This window comes from Sturnus vulgaris, chromosome 4 (genome assembly GCF_052056855.1).
Source record: "Sturnus vulgaris isolate bStuVul1 chromosome 4, bStuVul1.hap1, whole genome shotgun sequence".
NCBI classification, from domain to species: domain Eukaryota; kingdom Metazoa; phylum Chordata; class Aves; order Passeriformes; family Sturnidae; genus Sturnus; species Sturnus vulgaris.
Window position 1 is genome coordinate 47139156 of NC_142246.1, and position 23413 is coordinate 47162568.

The window sequence follows — 23413 nt, forward strand, 5'->3', positions numbered from 1 at the left end:
AAGAGCTCAGCTGGAAACATCAGCAAGTGGCAGATGAGATGGGAAGGAAAATTAAGGCTACATAAACACCGTGTGACCCAACTGCGAGCTCAGCAGGTGATAGTTAGACTTAGGGTCTGCCCCATGCTCCAATAGCTCCATGCACACATCCAAAAGCGTGTCTGCATGGGGACACCCAGCTGCAGCCCCTGTCCCCGCAGGAAGCTGGACCCAGCTGGGCAGAGGGGCAGGGAGCCCATTCCCGCGGGATGAAGGCACCCGCAGAAGGTGCGCTGGGATCTAAATGCAAAAGAGGACGTGTCGGGAGGGTGGGGGAGGTGTTAGGCTTCTTCTGGGGAGTATATCCGTCTGCCTTTCTGGCTAAATCAGAGCTTGTGCTTCTTTAGTTCCCGGCTGACCGGCGAATGCACGCAGGGCGCTGCGGCATGGATTCAGCACAGAGAAGGGGGCTTCCTATTTTTGCAGCTATTTTTGACAGCCTGGGGCGTGTGTGTGTGTGTGAGAGGGGCGGCGAGGGGCGGGCGTCCGGGGCGGCGGCGGTGGCGGCGGCGACGGGCGGGCACTAAGACCGCACCGCCCCCGGGCGCTGCGCGGCGGCCGCAGAAGAGGAGGAGACCGGCGGGCCCGGGAGGAGAGGCGCGGAGGGGAGCGGAGCTATGTTAAACCTGGGGTACCGCTGAGGCGGGGCGGGCCAGGCCAGAGGCGGGGGCTCTCCGGCGGCGGGCGCGCAGGGGCCCGGCTCCCGAGGCGGCGGCAGGCAGCATCTCGGCGCGGGGAGCGGCTCCGCAGCCACCGGGCCAATGAACATGTCAGTGTTGACTTTGCAGGAATACGAATTCGAGAAGCAGTTCAACGAGCATGCGGCCATCCAGTGGATGCAGGAAAACTGGTGAGTGCCGCCCCCGGGCCCCGCCACCCGCCCGGCTCGGGGAGGCGCTCAGCCCATCCGGGTGCGCGGGTTGCGCCCGGCCGGCGCGGTGCGGCTCGGCTCTGTACGGGAACACGGGCGCTGCCGCTGGCGCTACCTGCGCGCCCGGGCGGGGTCTACCCTGGCGGGTTACACAAGGCCGGGGCATCCCGGCGCCGGCGCGGCGCGTTGCGCTGCGGGGCCTGAGCCCCACCGCCGCCCCCTCCTGCCGCGCCCCGGCCCTCCGGCTGGCCCGGCGGCGCAAAGCCGCACACGTGCCCCGGCTGTGCCCTCGGCCTCCCTTGCCTCCATCTCTGCCCGACCCTAGCGCTCCCCGCCCCGCAGCCTCGTTCAAACAACTTGCGCGTTTGCCCGCGCTCCCCGCGGAGCCCCTTTGCCTTCCCCTCCCCCAGCTCGTATTAAACTTCATTTGCAGCCACGCGGTTATTAACTTTCCCGGCGTGTGCGTCCGGCCGGGGAGCCGCGGCGGGATCGGGTCTGCGCATGGACCCGTCGGGGCTTCCCGGATCGCGGCGAACCAGAGCCTGACGACCCCGCAAAGGGACACACGCAAGCTTACAGCCTGGCCCGCCGAAGGGGAGTGGCTGTGCCGGGAGGCTGCTCTCTGCCAGGCACTGCCCCGGAGGCATCCCTGGGCCTTGGCCGGTAGCAGGGAGACGAGGATGGAGAGAGCACCCCAGCTGCCTTTACCCCCTTCGCGGGGCCCTCTGAGCTGTCCTTGGGGCCGAGATCCCTATCTCTATGACACTTGCCCAGTCCTTGTCCTGGTTTTGTCCACCTGCATGGGCTTTGTGTTCACGGTCTGCCCCCACTCACCTGTGACTTGCTGATGCACTGTCCCTGACCATCCTCTTCTAGTGCCCAGTCTTGCCCTTTCTGCTGCTCCTGTGGTCCCTCTCCCCAGCTAGCCCCCAGCTTTCACATTCCCTGCGTGCCCTTTTGAGCTCCTGAGTGAAGACCTTCCCCACCCTCATTTGACAGTGGTAGGATAGGACTGCCTCTGGACCCAGGCTTTGGTGTCTGCATTTGGAGGGCAGGATCCTAGGTGGATCTCAGCCAGGGATTTGCTAGAATCCTTTAGTGACTTGTCTGGGAATTTTAAGGGCAGCATAATTAAAATGACCATTTAAGTGCATGTATGTCTCCCTCTGTTCTGCAGGTGAGCTCATCACTTCTTGAAGGGTGCCTGGTGTCACTCATGTTTCAGGAGAAAGGAGACCACATAGATATTATTGGGCTGGGAGTATTGGATGCTTCCCATTCTGTCCATGTTCCAGAAGAAAACTGGCATCAGAATAGGACATGCTGGTGAAAGAGGATGAATGGGGTGATACATGAGTATATATAATAGTCAAATAACCCAGGATACAGTTTATTTTAAAGAACATGCCTAGCAACTATCACTCCTGCATCTTCTCCTTGACTCTCCTGTGCTTCATGATGTGACCTTGGGAACATTACATAACCTCTCCTAGGCCTCAGTTTCCCAAGCAAAGAAAAACCAGGGGAGTGGGGGATAATAATGCTGAAATGTCCTTATGAGGTGCTTTAATGACTTAGGTAATGCCTGCAGAGTGCCTTGAAGATGTCAAATACTACATAAATACTAAGACGTGTTACTAAAATCTCCCTGGCAGTTTCATGTGCTGCAGAGGTCATCAGCTGGGATTCCATAACACCGGGCTCCCACTTTCCAGGTTCAGAGGAGGAGACCGTCAGTGTTATGCTGCTGCTGTACAGCTAAAGAGACACAGTCATACATGTCCACATGCTTTTCAGTTTACTTTCACCTTCTCTGAGGGAACTGATGAATTAGTATCTTTGATTCTTGTGCAAATGAAGGAGAATGATCTTCCTGTGTCCTGGGAATGTTTTTGGAAATGAAATAGAGCTGTGGCCTCTGAGGTCTCTATTGTGGCAGGTTTTTCCTGAAAATGCAGCTGAAGACTCTTCCCAGTTTCAGGTTAAATTGTGCATTTTTATCTTGAAGAAATGCCCTTGCTTAATAAAACGGGTCCTGTTCAAGTGTTTGAGTTTTGCAGGGAGCTGAACTGGTAAAATGTAGCAGCTTTTTTTACTTCCTATCAGGATGACTCAATAGGTTTGTGTATGCAGACATCAATGGCAGTACATGGCTCCTGCACTTTGTAGGTCTAGCCTTAATGTACGTGTCCTTAACATAAGAGCCATCCAAGATGAGGTGGTCAGGTAGTAATATGTAGGGATAAACACATTCCTTTGCTCTTTGAGCAGGAAGACAGAGTAGGGGGACTTGCTTAAGGGAAGACTGTCAGGATTTTATACTGTAATTGTTATTCAAATTAGGCTGCAATACTATTACAATGTCTAATGTAAACAAATTCTCTAGGTGTGGCATTTGCTATTTTACCTCATCTCAGAACTATGTTTTGTTATCTTACAACATACACACACACAGAAAAGGCTATAGGGTGTTATGGGGCATGAATGGGCTCTAAGGAGTTGACCCTGACTCTTGGATTTTGAGATGTCTGTCTAGGTTGCATATGAAGATATGGCCTATTTTGAGGATGGATGTGCATCCTTTTACATATCCTCTGAGTTCTGATCTGGTTAAAGCACCATCAAGCCCTTTTAATTAAAACCATGTAAGCCTAAAGCTGGAAAAGCTTGAACACAAAGCCTAGGGGCAGTAGCATGTACCCCTAGGTACTGGTATGGTTGGTTGGGAAGGATCATGCAAGGTCTGGTTCTGTTCAGCCAAGGCTTGTCCCTCTTTGCCTTGGTCCTTTGAGCCTGCTCCAAGCTCCGTCACTTCCTGGGGCAAGTGCATGCTCTCTCCTCACCAGTAGCTGGCACCCAGTCTTTTCTTCCCCATCCTAGCGCTTTTCCTTACTGCCATTTGCCCCTAAAAATCCCGTCTGAGGGCATATTGGTCTAATGGCACTGAATGAGGTCCTTCTTGTTTCGTTCAGGATTGTTCCTGCTTCACTGTATGGAGGACCCCATCCTGCAACATTCATGGCACTGAGACTTCTTTAAAGCTTAGGCCTGGATTAGCAGTGCTGTAAAGAGGATGCTGTTTTGAACGAGAAATGAATAGTCTGTTGCCTGATACAAGCTGATGGTTTTCATGCCTCCCTGAATGCCTGGCTTTATATTTATTCATGCCTTTATGGTATAACCCCCGGACTGCCTGATTCTCATGCAGGGAGGCAGGAGTGGCAGAGCGAGGTTGGAGGCTGAAAAGATGGACCTGCAGCCTGCTGGTCTCTGATGGTAAGAGCTGCCAATTAGTTGCCTTCCCTAAACTAACAATGGCAGGATTTCAGGAGGCTTGATGTTGTGGGAAGGTTGTTGTTGATACATGTTTAAGTGTAGTGCCATCGAGTAGCTTTGAATATAAAATACAGTATCACTTTAAGATACTGTCATGTTGTGCTCAAACCATGAGAGATGTGATTTCAATATGTTCAGGAGTAAGTCAAATATTTATTAAAATAATTGCTTTAAACGATATCTCAAATCAAACTCTCCCAGCACTTCCTCCCAAACTTCTTCAAAGAGGGAAGTGGTATGAAATAAACAGTCTGCAGAGGATTTTTTCTTTTTCTTTAAACTGCTGCATGAGAGAATGCAGCTCTAGTCCTTTATTTCTTATGGATAAGTATATTAATATTTTTGGAGAAAATTCATGGTTCTGTCAGACATGTAGCAAAAAGTGTTGTAGCATTGAGATCCCGATTCCCAGCTGCAGCCAGTGAGGCAGCAAAAACTGGCCAGTGCTCAGGAAAGGCAAAGTGACAAATGCCTGTATAGAGTGGTGACTGCTGGAGTCCTTCTCCATCATGCTGCAGAGCACCAGGTTCTGGCATCACCACGAAGTGACAGTCGTTCCTGTTATAATTGTCTGGCCAATAATAATTATCTTCAGATGTCTGCTGACGAGGGGCTCGCCAATGGGGAGGCAGGAGGCCTGTGCTGACTGCGCCGAGATTATCTGGGAGAGCTGACGTCAGAACAGGGCTTGCCTAAAATCACAGAAACTTTTCCTCTGCTGCTCCGCCGGCTGCTGCAGCACTCCGGACATCCCTGCCCCAGCGTGATGTCCTCCTGCCAGCTGCTCCCCTGGGCAGGCTCTCCTCAGTCCTCTCTCTCGCATTCCCCTCCTGTTTTGCATCCTAAAAAGCCAGGGTTTAACCCTTGGCAGCCGGCAGCGTGATCGCAGGTAGTACTAGGAAGAGGACGAGCAGCGTGAAACTGGTTATTCCCTAAAGATGCTGTTGGGCTCTGCTGCAGAAAGTGGCTGGTTTTGTTATCAATAACTGAAGTAATGATTCAGTAAAGAGAGAAGGACTTCATAAGGATTACTGGGAATTTTTTTGGTTTTAAGGGCATCTGAGAACTCAACCTCGACTCTGAAATCAAATTAGTGGACCTTAGATAAGGATAAATGTTTATGTATTTGAAAGAAAACATCTGTGCAGAAAGTTATTTTTAACCTTTTGTTACCAAAACTTTTATGTGGCAGAGGCAGAAAATGGAGCCAGTGCTAGAAGAAATTTATCCTTTGGTGTGATTTTCTTTCAAGTCAAAACTAGAGATAAATGTGGAAGAGCAGAGGGTCAGCTAATTTGGATTTGTAAATACACTTGCCCTTTAATAATTCACACAAGCACCATCGTCCTAGACAGGTTTGTTTCCTAAATGCAGAGCAAGCTCTCCTCATCCACTTAAGCTGCTCTTACCTCATGCAGAAATCAAGAGTGAGACAGTGCTGTGAGTGTATCTCTCCACGCATATGTGCATAGCAGCCAAAAACTTATGTAAATTACTCCCCCCCCCAAGCTCTGTCACCCTGTACTTTCCTCTGTGCTGCAGCAGGGACTCAAAGGGAATTTGTGAATTGGTTCTTTCCAATAGAAAGACTGTTTTACTTGAGCTGAATTCAGTTAGCTCAAAAATTTAGTCTACCTCCTCCACATGTCATTCTCCAGAGGGGATTTTTCCTGCTCTCTTGTGCAAACTGGCCACAAAGCTGACAGGGCCACAAGTGCATGGCAGAGATTGGGGGATCCCACTTCTTTGCCTTTCTTTCATCCTGCAGGCATTTCTGAGCCAAAGACTGATGTTTTAGAGTATCACAGAGTTTTGGCTGATTGAAAATAAAATTATGGAGTCTATGAGCAATAACAGCAGATGTCCTTTCGGACTTCAGGTATTTTCTGTCTGTGTGGGTTTGGGGAAAAGAAATTAAAAATATGGTGGACACCAAAATGTCATCCTGAAGATAAATACATCAGTGTCTTCTTGATTCAGCCTACCACTGAAACATAGGCATTGGCCTTTTGTTTACTCTTTCCCTGGAGTATGAACACATCTGTCATCATGTTGCTTCTGAGATTTTTAAACCTCTTGAGAGTGAAGACTTCTCTTCCACTTTGTGAAACACCACGTACTTTTGGGACTAATAAACTTATAGGAGTGGAGCAAGGAATAATTTAGGAACTTGCCATCATTTTCAGAAGTGAATATGGCATTCAGGAATGCGGATGTTCCAAAACACTTTTTGGAAAGCTTTGTTAAGAATTTAGGTGCTTTTTCTTTTAATGGGAAAGAGCAGAGATTAAAACATTATTTTTAACTGTAAATTAGCATTGTCTGAAATATAAAATATTTTTTTTCCACTGGCTTAGGCTATATCAACATGTGAGATGTTTGTGTAACCACATTACCCGTGTAGTGCTACCCAGTAAGTTTTTTCTTGTCAACAGTTTTGTTAGCTCTCTGTACCCTTGCCCTGGGTTGGAGTAGTAGGTTTTGTCTTCTACTGTGCTGCCCCATCACTGACCAAAATGTCTCAGAGTGCTGCTACTACAAGCTGTGCTGTTCCTGTGATGCTGTGATGCTGGGGATTCCTGGATTTGCTGGAGAAGGCTGGTGCAGCCCCATGGGGAGCTCTGCAGGGACACCCAGATTAGCATGTCACAAGCTGTCAACAGAGCAGGAAACAGCGAGGTTGTGGCTGCACCTGGGCTAATGGAAGGAGAAAATTATATCAGTTCATGTGCAAGGTTTGTGAATAGTGTCATTACTTTCAGAGCCAAAGTAGCAATGGTACCTGATACTGCCCTTCAGGGTGTGCCTTGTACTATGTGCTCTGTTGCAAATTGTCAATTGCAAGTCTTGTTGACTTTTGTGAGGAGACTAATTTTTTTTGCTGTGAACTTTATTTACATACTAGGGGCAAGGTGGAAGGACTCCAAAAGCAACATGACTTTGGTTTGCCTAGAGAAGGGACCAAAGTCCCAGAGAGCAGACGTGGCATGAATGATGGGCAGAGCTTGCATCTGCTGAGCAGTCCTTCACCTCCTGTGGGAAGAGCTGGTATTCAGAGTGGGAAAGAGGAGGACATGCAAATCAGCGGTTTACTTCATGCCAGGGGAGCTGGGACCTTGGGGAGCACAGGCAGTGGTTTATGCAGTGCATGGCATGGAGGGGAATAATACCTTTGACTTTGAATAATACCTGACTTCAAACTGAAGGTAGCCATAGCCTCTTTTTAGGAGTTGGTGCCTGAGTCCCATCATTTCAATGGAAATCAAGGACCTGTGTCATCTCTGAAAATGTCTCTTTGTGCCTCAGTTCCTCTGCTGTAAAATACGGAACCATTCCTTTCTGGGGATATTCAAAGTTGGTTTTCTGCCATGTCACAAAGGTGATTCTGAGGTGTTAAGACCTGTGTATGACTACAATAAAACAGCACAGAAAGCTGGTCTTACACTATTACTATGCAGCTTTACACTTACACTAGCAGCAAAGAATACTGTATTCTTGCCAAGGATGTGGGGCAGTTTGTCGCCTTGATTGGAGTAACCAAGGACCGAGAAGAGCTGTTGTAATATTAGAGGTAAGATAGTTTAGTGTTGGTATCATGGGATTAAACTGCAAAAGTCCAGACCATTCCTAATTGCAAATTTATGAAAGGAACTGTCCTTCAAATAGTCCAGTAAGACCTCAGGCTATTCAACATCTGATGATAACTTTTAAATAATTTTTTTTAAATTTGTTGGCAATTTCAGTATGTGAAGTCTGCAAACTGAGTGAAAAATGAATTGGACATCATCCAGGTTGTGAGCTCGTCAGATTGAATGTGTTGATTTGGATATCTGATGGCCTCAGTTACCCCTGGACATAAAACTTAAGGTCAGTCAAGAGTTATTAAGGCCAAATGTCTGCTCTGTATGTCTTGAGCCGTCAGTAGTATAAATACACCTGGAAAGAGCAATCCCAGGGAGTGCCAATTAATGTTTTAAGGGGAAGAAACAATGGGCCAAATTAATTTTTGAAAAAAGAGGAGTCTTATCTTTTGACCAATAAAATTTCCTGGGTCTCAGTTTTGTTTGGTTTTTTTTAAAATTTATTTAGAGCCATTAAGAGCTATTTAAGATAGCGTAAAATCCCCTAAGTATAAACAAAAGTAGGATGCCAAAGTTGTTGCACTTTGCCATTCATATAGTGGGTTTATTAACAAATGTTTACAAAATCTGTCTTTTTCCTTTTATAGTTTTCTTTTTCGCTTTAATTTGGAATTTACCCTCTAGGTCGGCTGATGCGCTTCTTCTGAGTGCAGGTCCTCTGTAAATATTAATGGGAATTTTGTTATTGCCAACATACATAATCTCCAGGCAGCTGAAAGCCATGGCTTTTCTTCATTTTTGTTATTCCTGGAGGAGCTGGTTGTCTAACTCCTTTTCCATGTCTTTGCAGGTCACAAGCAGAAGAAATGTTAGTTATTAGCAGGAAATTATCTAGACACCTTACATTTCAATTCCTTCTTGTTTTCTCACCTGCCTTGGCTTGACAGCCAAGCAGAAAACTCCAGGCTGTTTTGTCCACCACATGGATGTCTAGATGCTCTTGTCTACCTTGACTTTCACAAAGACTTTTGCTCTGCTGGCATAGTAACTCTGGGGCTATCAGCTGCCCTGGACCCTCAGCTCTGGTTCCAGCTGTGTACAAGGATCCATCTTGTTCCATGTGTGCATGGCATCTTCCATGCTCATTGGTGTCCGGCCCAAACCCAGCCAAATCCGTGGCTGATTTCACTGCCTTTCCTAGGTAAAAGCAGAAGCTGTGGGGATGTGCTAAGTGGAACTGCTGATGAGAGTGTGCAGCATTCATTTCAGACTCATGATGAAACAGGTTGTTTAGCAGGTAGAAGTATTTTAGGATGCATAATGTTGTCTTTATATTATTTTGTGAGGGCATTTCCCTGTTACAGTTTTTCTTAAAATATTGCTGTTGGCACTGTCTGAAACAAGGTACTGCCTAATTCAACCTTTGATCTGACCTGACTGCTCTTGTGTGGTTTTTTGATCACATGCCTGATAAAGAAAATACTATTTTTGGTCGTACAACAACTGTTTGGAAGTGACATTGCCTCTTGTGGTGGCAGTATCAGATTATTTTGTTACGCCATTATTTGCTGTTTCAGAACTCTGTAAATATTGTGGAGTTAGATACTTTATTTTTAAATCTTGCTTGGGAGTCTCATGCTAGGCAAGTTTTCTTCTGGGCAAAGCACTGCCCATGGATGGCAATGAAAAATTCTTGTCTTGCCCCTAACTTGGGGTTTAGTTTAAGACTAGTACCCCCAAGCAGACAAAACTCACTATTTTTAAAATTTTTAGGTAAATTATTGCTTGGACTATGAGAGCCAGATCTATGTAGCTATCTTGCCACCATATCTGTGACCCAGTGGGAAGTTTTGCTTCTGTTCTGTTGGAGAGAGAATGATTCCAAACAGCCAAAGACCATGAAGAAAAGTAATGCTATAGCACTGAAAGGAATCCTCAGTGTCCTAGTTCACTAACTTCTAATGTCATGACTAAAATGCATATTTTTCATTTTTAAGAAATTCACATAAGCTTCCCAGCATTTTCCAAGAGTTCCTCTCCTATAACGGTGCTTAGATCATGGACAAATCCCAAAATTTTATTTGAAAGATAGGAATAGCTGGTGTTCATCCTATTGTAACACTTGGAGCCTGATTGTCTCAAGGCTGGTACCTGGGATCACATTTGTTAGGAAATAAAGGAGAAGGTTTTGATGAAAGAAAGATTCTGAAAACCAGTCCCCCGATATTCATGAGAGGTGGTCCTTGTGTAATGGTGACCCTGCATAAAGATGGTAGTCACAGTGGTTGTGTCTCCCAGATCCTTCCACATATGATGTCTTTTGATCCTGCTGGGGATGTTTGCTCGGGATGTGTTGTTTACTGTCCGAAATTCTGGTATTTGGTGATTACAGACAGACAGTTTATATTATTGTTCACTCAGGTCCTAGGAACACCATGCAGACGCTAGTGATGGCATTTGTCACCACAGATGCCTGCTATGTAAGGTGTCTGAGTCATCAGGAAGTGGGCAGATGAGAGAAGTAAGTTTTATTGTAAAACCACTTGCTCTCCTACCAAATGTAGAGATTCAGGGAGCAAACTAGACCATAGTTATTTCTCCTGATCCTTCTTCCTTCTTCTCCCCCATACTGTATTTTCTTCTTTTTTCAGATACCTATTTGGTTTTTACTTCCTATCACCCTTTCCTATTCCTCTTTCATTTTCTGTAAATCTTTTTCCCCTTTAGGAGCAGTCAAGTCAGCAGCACAGGTGGCTGGGGAAGCCCTGGATGTTTCTGTAGAACTCACTGCACGGTGGGAAACAGCTGGCATGTATTTTGGTGTTGGGCTGGTGGAGCTGGGCAGCACAGGCCTGGCCTTGACCTGTCTCTGGCTGAACAGAAAAAGCAGTGCATCAGGGTAGTCCCATTGCCATCTTCTGATAAAATCACTTGGACCTTGGTTTCTGGAATAAGGCAGTAATAACCAAAGAAGAATGCTTCCTTGTACCTTTCCACAGCCCCATTGTATACTGGTATAAAAGAGCCCTCTCTTTTAAAAGCCACTTCCCCGTCCCTAAATGGAAAAATACTAAATAAAGTCCATAGAAAAACTGTGATTGGCTTCAGCATAAAAGATTTAGTTCCTAAACTTATGTGTGTTGGCTAAATGTAATGTAGCATCTGGTATGTAAAACAATTATGACAATTCACATATTTTGAAATGGTCATTACTGTAAATGGAATAATTGGAAAAGATGTTAGGAGAAAATGAAAAGAAGTTGTACCTACATTTAGAAAAAAATACACCAGGCTGATTATATGGACAATCCGGAGATTAGAGAGAACTTGTAACTGGAAAAGCTACCACAGGGTTTTTATTGTAGGGTGAGCAAGCAGAGCTCCTTCCTCTGCTTTCTGTAGTGGCATGCCCTTTATGGAGAAGAAAATTGGTCGAGGGATCTGTTAGCATCTATCATGTATCAGCATTAAAGCTGGGAATGCAGATTTTGACCTCAGGCTTTCCAAATGTTCTTGGCTTAGCAGTCCTTGTGACTTCAGCTGTTGGGGTGCTGTGGAGCATCTTCCCTAATGAATGCTGATGGCTCTGGGGTAGGCATGCTAAGTGTGTAAGATACTGAGGGTGGTCCTTTGCTGTATCTCAATGAACTGCTGCAAGTACTGTGAGCAGTTTTGATGGCTTCCAATAAAGTGACGTATAGGATTGAGGGAGATTTTTGACAGGCCACAGGTATCTTGCCTATGCTTTTATGATTGTGGTCCAGCATTTTGTCTTCAAAGGCTGTGTCCTGATGACCTTAGTTACAATCCATATTTATTTCTGGCAGAGAGTTAGATTTCTTTCCATTAAACTAGATAGTATTGCATTGGTTTATAGGGGATACAAATTTGACTTCAGACATCTTTAACCGACTTACCTTGTTTAAATTTTCAAGAATGAGTCTTGACTTAATGGCATTTCAGGTAGTTCTTGTGTTGTAAAATAGCTGTACATCATGAAAGAGGGACACTTGTGTTTACTGTACTACCATGGAGAGTTATGGTATTGTAAGAATCCTTTTCCCTTTGCTAAGATCAAGACAGAATCCCACAGTCACATTCTTGGTTAGATGCTTTAATGACAGAAAGCTCTGTAATGTAGCATTTCTAAGAACAGGAAGAATGCCTTGAAAGTGTTGGGTCCTCACTGCAACAAGGGCTGCTCTGAGAGCTGCCTGAAGCCATTGCAGCTGGAAGTCTTCCCAGATAAAAATGACCATTTCCACTGACTTTCAGCTGAGGTCTCTCTTCTTAGCTCCCAAGTCCTGTGTGACATTAAAATAAAGCAAGACTTTGGTTCCCAAAACTTCGGAGAGTCTCCCATTGCATGAACAGACATAAACTTGGTACCATTGTGCATTTTTCCTGGCTGCTGAATCACATGCTCCTTCTTGAATGTCAGCCAGTCTGTTAGGCAACAGGGACAGCTTCCCTGTCAGCCAGGTTGCACAAGAGGATGATATCAGGGTGGGTTGCCTTGGGTTTGCTGGCACTGGAGTAGCTTCCCAGGGCTGAATTTTGACCCCATGCTGCACACGTGGAAGAACTGCCATAGCTGGGTAAACCGAGCTGCCCTTCATGACTCCTCCTGGGACTGTGAACTCCTGTGGCAGGGTGGAAGGGACCAGCAGAGGCAATAAACTATCACACTGCTCCAGCTGCCTTGCCTGGAGGCTGTCTGTGTAGTTGTCCTGAAAGCAGTCCTGGAGAAAGCACGGCATGGAGGTGATGCGTCCTAAGTAGTCCCCACAATGGCATCCATTTGCAGGTGCTCGTGTGCCCAAAATGTTGCACCCATGCAGTCTGAGCTGTTTTTTTTGGCTGCAGGAGTGGGGGTAAACACTCCTAGGTTTTGAATTGGACAAACATCCCTCTCTAACTGGATCCCACGGTCTGCTGTGATAATGCTCTGTGGTCTGGTCTCTAGACTATCCTGCTTGACCTGCTTCATGCAAAGAGTGGGTAAGGCACCTGTCTGGAGAACTAGAGACTGTCAAGGACCTTCATTATTAAAATTGAGGCCTGGGATTCATCCAAGTCATATTCATTGGAGACATGAGGATGTAAATTTTTGTGGATGAGTAATGAGATGGCTCTACCATTACCTGTAGCTTTGGTGCAGACAGAAACCTGAGCACTGCTGAAGTTGGACTAAGCTACAGGCTTCCTGCAGAAATACCAATGCAGGATCGATTTAAGTGCAGGATCTGGCTGTATGGGAGATCACTAGAAAGCATGAAGATTAAACTGAAAAGGGCTTGTTTCCCAGAGATGGGCTTAGATAGAATCATCTCTGTGCAAGTGCTTCTCTTCCAGAATAAAACTACCCAGTGTTGAACAGGTTAATATGAGCAATGGCTTAGGCTGCCTTCTATTGTGCTTTAGGGTAGTGGCTGTGCACTGCAGAAAGTCTTGAAGAACAGAAAGGAGAAAAATGTCATTTCAAGTCAGGCTGTGTTGACTCATAGGAGACATTCTGAAGGTTATGGATATATGTTAAGCAGGTATTAAGTAGCTCTTGCTTTATAAATATCATTTACAAAAGCAAGTATCCTTCAGGCGCCAGAGTATATAAGCATGTGAGTTAATTAGAGACTGCATTTTCAAAGTGGCAGAACAACAGGATTTAGATTACAAATATTGCAAATAAGTTTGCTGGTGACGTGAAATCCAGTGACTTCTGTAAAACTTCTTGGCTTTGTGCCTTGCTTTGTCTTCCCCCTCACTGTTTCTGCAGCTGTGTCCCTTGAATTCGGTGCAGTGGGTTGTGGTGTGTGTGGCCCCAGAGAGGAGCGGTGCAGTCCCCTCCTCATGGCTGTTGCACAGGTTCAGTGCTGATGGGCACATGTCACAGCAGTATTCTGAGGCACTCAGTCACTTCTTTTGCAGAAAAAGCAGGCTGGCAGGAGGAAGAGCCAAACCACAGGTTAAACAGGCTCAGTGGAGCATTTCATGGACTGCAAAGTGACCAGGCTAATCTTGGAAACCTGCAGCCTTCATTGTGACACCTGACACAGCAGCACAGACAGTCTCTGCTTTACCAGATTTCTATGCTCACATCTCAGTCTTTCTAAACATTGCATAGATTTTTTCCTTTCTCAGGCTTAAGGATGGGGCGACGGTGGGGCAATGGAAAAAAATCTACATTAAAACCTTCCCAAAACCAGTATGAAAATTTAGAGGTCCCCCTGCAAAAGGGTGGGGGCCCTCACACCGGGATGGTCTTCCAGGTTATCCGGGCTGTGACTTTGTCTGCAGCGTGAGCAGCCTCGCGGTGCATTCAGAAACGCTTGCCTGACTAACATATTGCTTACATTTGCTGACTCACTCTTGCACTGCCTTTTCTTTCTTGTTCCCTGGATGTGTTGATTTTTATCTCTGTTACTAGGGCTGTGTCCCAGACACTGTATAATCAGCGTGTTTGTGTTTGGCTCCTGTGTCAGTGGGAGGTATTTACATTTGGATACAAACGTTAATATCATTCACCCACAAGTGAATAACAGCAGCGGTATGAAGACCCCTGGTGTGGGAAGGAGGGCAGGGACGCTGCTCTTGAGCCGGGCTATCTCCAGCATCACTGCCTGGCATTTCACACCACCTTCTGCATTCGGTCTTGCTGTCTCTTCAAGCCCTGCTCCCCCAGACTGTTTTGGACAATGAATTTAAATTCAGAATCACAGAATATTGTGAGCTGGAATGGACTCACAAGAGTGATCAAGTCCAACATTTCAGTGGATTGCTTGCAGGCAGCTTCATGTTTTTACCTGCAGAAGACTAACACAGGTAGCCTGTGTCTGAAACCACTTTCTAAGTCGGAGCCATACACGGGCATGGATAAGAACCTGTGCAGAGCTTCTGGATCCCCACTGTCCTGCTTTTCTAGGAGAAGTATGGGTGATCAGAGGCCCACCTTACCACCCGCCCTGGTTGTAGGTTGCTCTTGGAAGGGCTTCATCTGCATCTGTGCTGCAGCAGCCCTGCAGTCTCACAGACCAGCGTGCTGCCCACTTTGATCTCTCACCCAGGGCCATTAAGTGTCCGTGTCTCTTGCCACTTCAAAGAATGCCTTTTCCTGATATGCAATGTTCATATAATTCTGGAGGTACAGCTAATTTCTGACATGTCTTTTCAAATACCAGTGATCCTAAAATATTTGAAGGTCTGGATTAGTATGCAAGGATATCATGTCTTCAAGTTCTTTCCCTTAAATCCCAGGCTCCTAAACTTTTTGTATGAGTAGCACAGATTATTGCAACTATCTCATCTTCTCAATGGCTTCTAAACAAGCCACCATTTATTTTCCTTGTCCAGCTTGTTTAGGTCTAGTTTGAAACCCATCTCATTAAGTTGCCATCACATGATGCTCCTTTCTCTTGTTTTAATCAGATGATGTCCAGTGTATTCACAGTAGTCCTCATGCAAGGACACTGCATGGCCAATTACTAGGGAACTAATTAGCAGCTTCTTCCTTATGTTTCAAAGAGCATTATGCACTCATTCCCATACCACACAGATCATACCACACAGCATCACCTTGCAGCAACATTGCTCTAAACAAAACATGCTTGCCTCTCTGCCTTCTCCTTCCTGCTCACCGCTTTTGTGTCACTCTAGGTGCAGACAGACAGCACTCCCCCACATCACCAAGAGGAACGTAGCTTCCATGGTGCTTTCAAAACCCTCCCTATGTTGAAACTACAGCCTGTCTGTGTTGGTTCTACATCAGCAACTGCTGCTTCTGGGTGCCTGGACACTTGGAGGAGCTTTAACCTGTAAAGGGCTTCCTTTTTGGTTTTTCTTAGGCATGATTGTTTTTCTCAAGTTAAAGAGTATTTATAGGATTTGTTATTGCAGATTTCAGTATTCCAGATTCAGTGAGATGAGTGATACTTAGCATTTGCAAACAGAAACTTCAGAAAAATCTTGGCATTTTTGATTGTGACTTTTGTACATGCTAGAGGAAGTTAAACATGCAGCTTCTCTGGTGTCTTCTGTTAGCAGTTTCTTCATAGTGGAAATGACTGTCAGCTTCTTGAATCAAGCTCTGAAAGCCCTCCAGGCATTTCAGTGGCAATGCTAAGGACTTGTGCCCAGCTTTACTCACTTTAACATTTACATTTTTGTCATTGATTCTGAATACATAATGGACCAAGTATATATTCAAACAATATCAGGACAATGTGTGCTTGTACACATACCTTTGTACACTTGTTAATACATTTTCCTCAAACGCTTTGACAGCAGAGTGCAGGCTGCAGTCTTGGAGGGGCATGCAGTACTCCTTAAATCCCCTGCTTCAGTGGTAGAAATACAGCCCTACCATCTGCCATGATTATGCCATCATTACCCAGACTACACTGGAGTGGGATAAAACTTTGTAACACCTACAGTACATTGATGATATCATTGCGTGGGGCAATAAAGCAGAAGAAGTTTTTGAAAAAGGGAAGAAAATTGTCCAAATACTTCTGAAAGACACTTGTTTTTTACTGAGTCTCAAAAGCAGTACATGGCACCTTGAACCCATGCAGTCAGAACTAAATGATGAGGAGATCTTTTGTTTTGCATTAAATTAGCCCATCTTCTCTATCCCAGCTTCCTCTGAATTTGTGTTATATTTACTGGCAAAGAGCATCTGGCATGACCTATTTGTAAATAAATAAATATATTTAGATTTATTTTGCCCAAGTGAACAGAAGCCAGTTCCAGAACAGACAATAATACTTTAATAGAGAGCTTTGATAAAGATGCCTTTATTATATATAAACTGATCTTTATCAGTTAGTGGTAGTGTGTATTCTGGTATGGTCTGCTCTACTAAAATATTTCTTCATTTCTGTTGCCTAAGGTGAGGAGTAAGCTTTTTCTTCAGCGTGACACACTCTCACAGCACTGAGTGAGCAGTGGTACTGGAACAGATGAACTCTTCTCCACCTCCAAAATACAGCACTTGCTCCTAGTAATGTTTTATGTTTCTTTGTGCAGCTGGATGAGGAATTTCTGGGATGGAAAAGCTGCTTAAGTGCAGAGATTAAAATGGAAACCAGGACTTTGCCACCTAGCTTTCAAATTCCCTCTTTTAGAAAGTTGAGGAGAAGGCTTTGTTGCCTTACCAGAGTACCCAGTAGGCTGGAAACCCTAAACCTGCTCCCACCCTCGGTGGCCTCCAAACTGCTGACCCTTCAGCTTTATGCCATATGCGTTCCCCAGCCCAAAGCTGGTCACTTAGCTTTTACTGTAAGATTAAGAAAGAGGTTTGTACCTCTGAAATGTGCTTTAAGCTACAGGTAGAGTCAAGGAAATCTCCATGTGTTGCTTATATGGATAGTTAGATCAGATTTTTCAGCTGTTTATTTTACAAGCATGTTGGGACATCTTAATGCAGTTAGAGGCTATTAAGTCCAAGTTGTTAATTTTCATTACTTTAATAGACCTGTAGCATTCCTGTTTAATCCACTACTACTTACTGGCCCATGCTGATACTTTTTAAAGTTTCAGATTTGGCAGCTCTCTGAAAGAGTACGTGTATTTCCCGGATACTTGGATAAATTTCTTTCTGCTGCTTTTAACCAACATAGCCTTCATATCTGCATTAGGACAAAAATTTAAAGTCACTGCAGAAAGGAGCCTGATGCTGTCATTGTAAGCAGCATCACTGGCTGATTTTGAAAATGGTGCCTAAATGTGTCTGCCAGGCAGAGGCATTGGGTGGAAGGCTGATTGAGAGAGAAAGAAGAAGATTTGGTTGGATTCAAATGAGGCATAAAATACTGTACCAGCCAAGGAGGTCTGAGAAGCTGCCCAACAGACTATGCGACCTTGTTCACTGAAGTGAAACCCAGCACAAGATGCTTTCAGCCTCTTCAGATTCTGGGAGAAACATCCTGCTGGCTACAGCAGAACAGAATAAGTATCAACCACTACTTTTTTCTGTGTTAGTTGAACATCTTTTCTTCTGACTTAAAAGTGCTTTTCCACTTATTCAGTTTTAAGTTTCAAAGTTTCTAGACTACATTAGCATTTAATCTGCCTTCTACTAGCTGGCGATTTCTATCTTGATTTGCAGTGATTAAAAAGTAATCTAGGTAGGATTTGATGGTACTCCAGGATTCAGGCATTTTGATCTTTTAAGTCAGATTTTAAACTAAATGCACATTACATGTGCACCTTATTAAAAAAAAATAGAATAAGTTTCATTTTCAATGTAAGGACTATTGATGGTTTTCTGATTTATTCAGAATTGTATAATTGTAGCCACACAATGAGAGAGTACTTTTCATTTTACGGGGGCTTCTTTCAGAAAAGTATCAGATATGTACAAAAGTAGTTTGTAAGTCTTTACCTGTGGCTGCTACGTTTTTGCTGTTGCGTTTCAGGAAGCAAACCCAGGCAAAGCTTCCACTAAAGCCATAGGAAAATTTTTTCTGTACCATGAAGAACTGTAAAAGAATGCTAACTCAAAAAGAGGAGAGCCTTGAGGCCATATAAATACTTGTTTCTCTTGCAGAGATTATCCTTATTTCCTAAATATTTTGTCGAGTTTTTCTGTCTCTTGTTTTCTTTAGTGTATGTTGACACTGCTTGTCTGGTGACTTTCTTTGGATCAGTCTTCATTGTTTAATAACTTGAGGTAATGTGTGTAAATCCTGGAATTTATTTGTTTAACTGATTTATGAGTTAATCCATTTCAGTATTTTTTTAAATCTGCTTGAGTCTTAAGCAGTGAGGATGTTGATACCCTACAGATGTATTGCAGGCATATTGCAGGTACTTGCACATGACAAATTTTGTTTAATTATGACAAATTAAACCAAGTGGGAGTGCTGATTGGAGTACATGATGTGGACCTGTTGGAGTGAGTCCAAATGAGGCCACAAAGATGATCAGAGGACTGGAACACTTCCCCTGTGAAAACAGCTTGAGAGAGTTTGATTTCTTCATCCTGGAGGAGAGGAGGTTCTGGGGAGACCTTAGAGCAGTTTTCCAGTGCCCAAAGGTGGCTATAAGAGAGCTGGAGAGGGACAGTTTACAAAGTCATATAGTGATATGGCAAGGGGTAATGCCTTTATACTGAGTGTAGATTTAGATGGGATATAAGGAATAAATTCTTTACTGTGGGGGTGATGAGGTACTAGAACGGGTTGCCCAGAGAAGCTGTGGATGCTCCATCCCTAAGCATTCTGGCATTCAAGACTAGGTTGAGGGGGCTTTGAGTAATCTCATCTAGTGGAACATGTCCGTGCTCACAGCAAAGGGGTTGGAAATAGATGAGATGATCTTTAAGATCTCTTCCAACATTAGCCATGCTAATGATTCTATGCTTTTCCATAAATACATCATAATTAGTATTTATCTAAATGCTTCCTGTCTGCTTATTAGTTCATAAAGGGCTACACAGCACTTTCACTCGTTAAATTCAGTGATTAAGCATGTATGCAGAAACCCATCTAACCAAAGCTGTAGTCTTTGGTTCCTGGCATCAGTGCTTTGTCCATATGACTTTCATGGCTTGCCTCTCACATTTTCATGTTATGATCTCTTTAGGTTAAGATATCTTTTGATCTTTGGCTTGTAAGCAGAAGCAATAAACATTTCTGTAATGTATCAAGGGCTTTGTAGAGAGAGGAGTCTGTTGTGCTATTAGGTAACTGTGTAGTGAAATAACTTATCCCAGCAGAAACTAAAATGCATTTAAATGTTAATCCTATTTCTAACCCAGATGAGGCAAATACCTATATTAAGACTCATCACCAAAGGTTAGTGTGTTATGCAGTAGGCTGCAGTCACACTAATGTCAGACATCGTTTTATCACCCTTGAGTAGAAAATAGTGGCATCCTTGAGTAGCATAATGTAGTGTCTCAATTTTTGGCAGTGGTCAAAAGCAAATGTAATGAGCATTGTTTTGTAAAGACTTATTGCACTTGCAATCACTGACACATGGGGATAACCCCTGTTTCCATTTGACTATGCATGGCCTGTACTCTTGTGTTTTACATCATTGCATTTTACTTGATACCAGCCTGGACTGTGGTCCTGCATGAGGCACTCTGGGAGCTGCTTCCAGTTCACCTCAGGGTGAAGATACAGCAAATCTGCATGGAAAAAGTTAAAGATTCAGGCCCAGGTTTCAACTATATTAGTTTTTGAATATTGAAAATATTTGATTTAGATTCTTATTAATTTCCTATAGTGAATGTGAACTAGGTCTAAAATTCCAATATGCTGTACACTTTTAAGTTCATGTAAGTTCGTTTCATTGAATTCAGAGAAGGTTTAAAACCTGTTAGGGTTACTTTTTCCAAGTGAAATATGGAACAATGCTATTACTGTTCTTTTGTATTGAATTCTGTTCTGGGACTTCTTCAGTTATGTACAGTACATTTTTGGTATTACTTGGGTAACATTCCTAAGTCTAATTAGAGGTTAATTTAGAAGACCTAATTCTTAAACTTCTGTCATTTTAGCAGTGTGGTCTGGAATATATCAGCAGAGTTTTCAGCATTATAAATTTATCATCTTCTGCAAGTAGATTCATAAGTCAGAACCAAGTCTTAAGTCAAGTAAGTAGGAAATAAAGTATCAAGTAGAGACTTCCAGACTCAAAAAGCACAAAAGTTTGAGCAAAAAAAAAATCAAGTTTTAATGAGATGTAATGTTCTTACCTTGCAGAAAAAGCTCTGTAGAGAAAGATCAGTGTTGTCTTCAGGTCATTCTCTAGAGTCATATTTTTTTCTACTAACAGCTAATCTCTAATACAATTGCTGTTCAGTTGTAAAATAATTTTGTTTGAGACACCAAGGCTCTCTTCTTTTATTTAATGTTTCTTCTTTTTGCTCTCCATAGAGGGGACCATAATAACTGTCCTATTATACAACAAACATAGCAGACCAAATACAGGCACAGTAGTGTTTTGCCAATTTTCTGGCAGATCAAATAAGGCCAAAGCAGGTAGCCAAATTTCTGAAAGCATTGAAACTTCAACATGTGATGTATGAGAATCTGGATGTTCTGCACAGGACTTCACTTTGGAGTTAACTATGGAGACAGACTGTATTTAAATGGTGGTCTCTCAGAAGGTGAAATACCATAAAATTTACATAAGCTATTCCTCAGTAACAAAAGGTGATGCAGGTACCTGCACAAGTTGGTGTGGCTAAACTAGAGTGTCCAATACAGAATGACAATAATGCTGTTCTTTACTACTTATTACCAGTAGATGGATAGCCCAAACTGCGAACTCATGTAGACACTGCATGCTCTTTCCCCATTCCCATGCTTGCAGAACTGTGCAGAGATCCGTCTGTTCTCTGCACTTCAGTGTCGTATAGGGAGAGAAAAACCACAGGTTTGCAATGTTTTTAGGCTCAGTCACTGTCTTCACAGAAGGCAAATTTTGAAGTCATTTTAGAAGATCATAATGAATGAATCAGTTAGCCCTGTACTTTTCAGTTGTTAGAATGATTACATAATTTTATATCAGATTTAGTTCAATTCAGTATAGTTTAGGTGTTAAAATAGCAGGGAAATAAGCAGGAAGACTGGAGAATTAGTCCAAGGGAAAAAAAAATCACCAAAACCTGGTCAGCATCTCAAAGGCTTAAAAAATTAGCTTATTTGCAAAGAACTTCAAGCTGCCATTTCCTGTAAGGCCAAAAGGAATTTTCTGTATTCTGTCTAATCTTTTTGGATCACTCTTTATGGCTCCAAAATGTAAAGGTGGCTAAACCTAAATTTGCTTTAAAGGTCGGTAGAAAAGGGCTGTGTATTTTTTAACCTCTTCCTTTTACTTCACAATGCAGAGAATTAGAAAGAGAAGAAGAGAACAGCCTATGAAGCATGGTCTGGACCTTTCTTTGCAGACCTGATTAACCTGGGAGCTAGCAATTATGGGGTTTCTCTTTATAGGGTCTCTTCAGTGCTGGGCTATGTAAACAGGAAACAATTGGAGAAGAAACACAGTGCTCTATTTCCACTTCATTTCCTGTGCAATGCTGTGGGCTGAGCCATTTGGGAATTTCCCCTTAATTGCACCCTTGGTTGTGAGAGGTGTGTTGATTGCACTTCAACAAGACTCAAGTTCTGGGTCCTAGACTTCATCCACAACAACCCGGGGCAGTGCTGCAGGCTTGGGGGGAGAGAGGTTGGAAAGCAGCCCTGTGGAAAATGACCTGGAGATTCTGGTCAACAGCCAGCTGAACATGAGGCAGCGTGTTCCCAGTGCCCAAGGCCAGTGGCATCCTGGCTTTTATCAGCAGTTGTGTGGCCAGCGGGACAGGGCAGTGATGAAGTCCTCAAGTACTGTGTCCAGTTCTGGACCTCTGACCACAAGAAAGGTATTAAGTGAGTCCAGAGAAAGATAATGGAGCTGGTGAAAGGTCTGGAGAGTTAAATCCTGTGAGGGATGGCTGAGGGAGCTGAGATTATTTAGCCTGGAGAAAAGGAGGCTCAGGGGGATCTTAGTACTCTCTTGTACAATTACTTGGACAGAGCTTACAGCCTTGTGGGGGTTGGCCTCTTCTCCCAGGCAAAAAGTGACAGGACAAGAGGTCCTTCATGCCATGGTCTAGTTGATGTGGTGTTCAAAGGTTGGATTTCATGATCCCAGAGTTTCTTTTCAACCTAACTGATTCTGTGATTCTGTGGTTGATTTTACCTCACACACCTGCCTACACACACATCTGCTTGGAATTGATTAGGGCAAATTGCCTTGTGTAATGAATGGTGTTTCAGCTCAGCATGCCATCTACAAAAACTGAGGGCTGAATTCAGTCCTCAGTTATGCAAGATGAGTTGGAGAGAGATTGTGACCCTCTTCCCAGCTGTGGGAGGAAGACTGCATGGTGTGAGCTTGGCACCAGCCTCCCTTCAGGCATTCCTGGAGAAGTATCGTCATGATTATGGCTTCTGCTGGTTGCAGGTAGCCACACTGTGTGCTTGGGGAACGCGCCCCTGCCCTTTGGTCACACATGAAGTTGTGTGTGTTGCACAAATAAACGTTACCATATATAATCCTTTGAGCTCTCTGGGATGAGTTGCACTGCTTGCCTTGGGGCTTCCTGTTTGCTGCCATGTTGCTGTAGTAATAGTAATGACATAACTTCAAATCAGGAGAGGAAGAGACCGTCTGAGGCAGGCAAGCCCTTTGAAAATTTAGTGAGTGCCAGCAAAATGAAACTAGGACATCAGGGTATCCATAATCCTTTGAAAGTTCAAGGAATTTGTTATATAATTAATAGCAGTAACCAAAGCAGAGCAGCAGTTGAATATTGGTCTTGGCTTTGTTTTTACAACTGCTTGGTATGTCCCTTTTCTTGACTGAGAAGGGGCAAGACCAGAAGCAGGTTTCGTTGCTAACAAACTCCAATTGATGCCACTGGTAAGCTTTATCACTGTTGAAGAACTCAGAATTGTGTCATTCTTTCATTTGCCTTCAGAGATGCATTAGTTCCAAGGTATCCAAAGGATGAATTTGGTGGAATATACACTAAAAGCTTCTCAGAAGGTGAAATACCTTAACATTTACATAAGCTATTCCTCAGTAATAA

At 43.9% G+C, this 23413-nt stretch overlaps 1 protein-coding gene across 3 annotated transcripts in view; it reads left to right on the forward strand.

The window, feature by feature from the left end:
• Positions 1-389: 389 nt before the first annotated feature.
• The window catches only part of ELOVL6 (ELOVL fatty acid elongase 6), a 72274-nt gene continuing 49250 nt past the window's right edge, over positions 390-23413 (forward strand). The window contains exons 1-2 of one of the 3 annotated variants that reach the window (XM_088163825.1): positions 390-488; positions 828-889. In XM_088163825.1, coding sequence (XP_088019951.1) covers positions 405-488; positions 828-889 — 146 coding nt within the window. In that variant the 5' untranslated portion in view covers positions 390-404. Of the gene's footprint in view, positions 489-609; positions 671-730; positions 890-23413 lie in introns of those variants that run through there. The other 2 variants (XM_088163827.1, XM_014878303.2) reach the window with 2 other exon arrangements.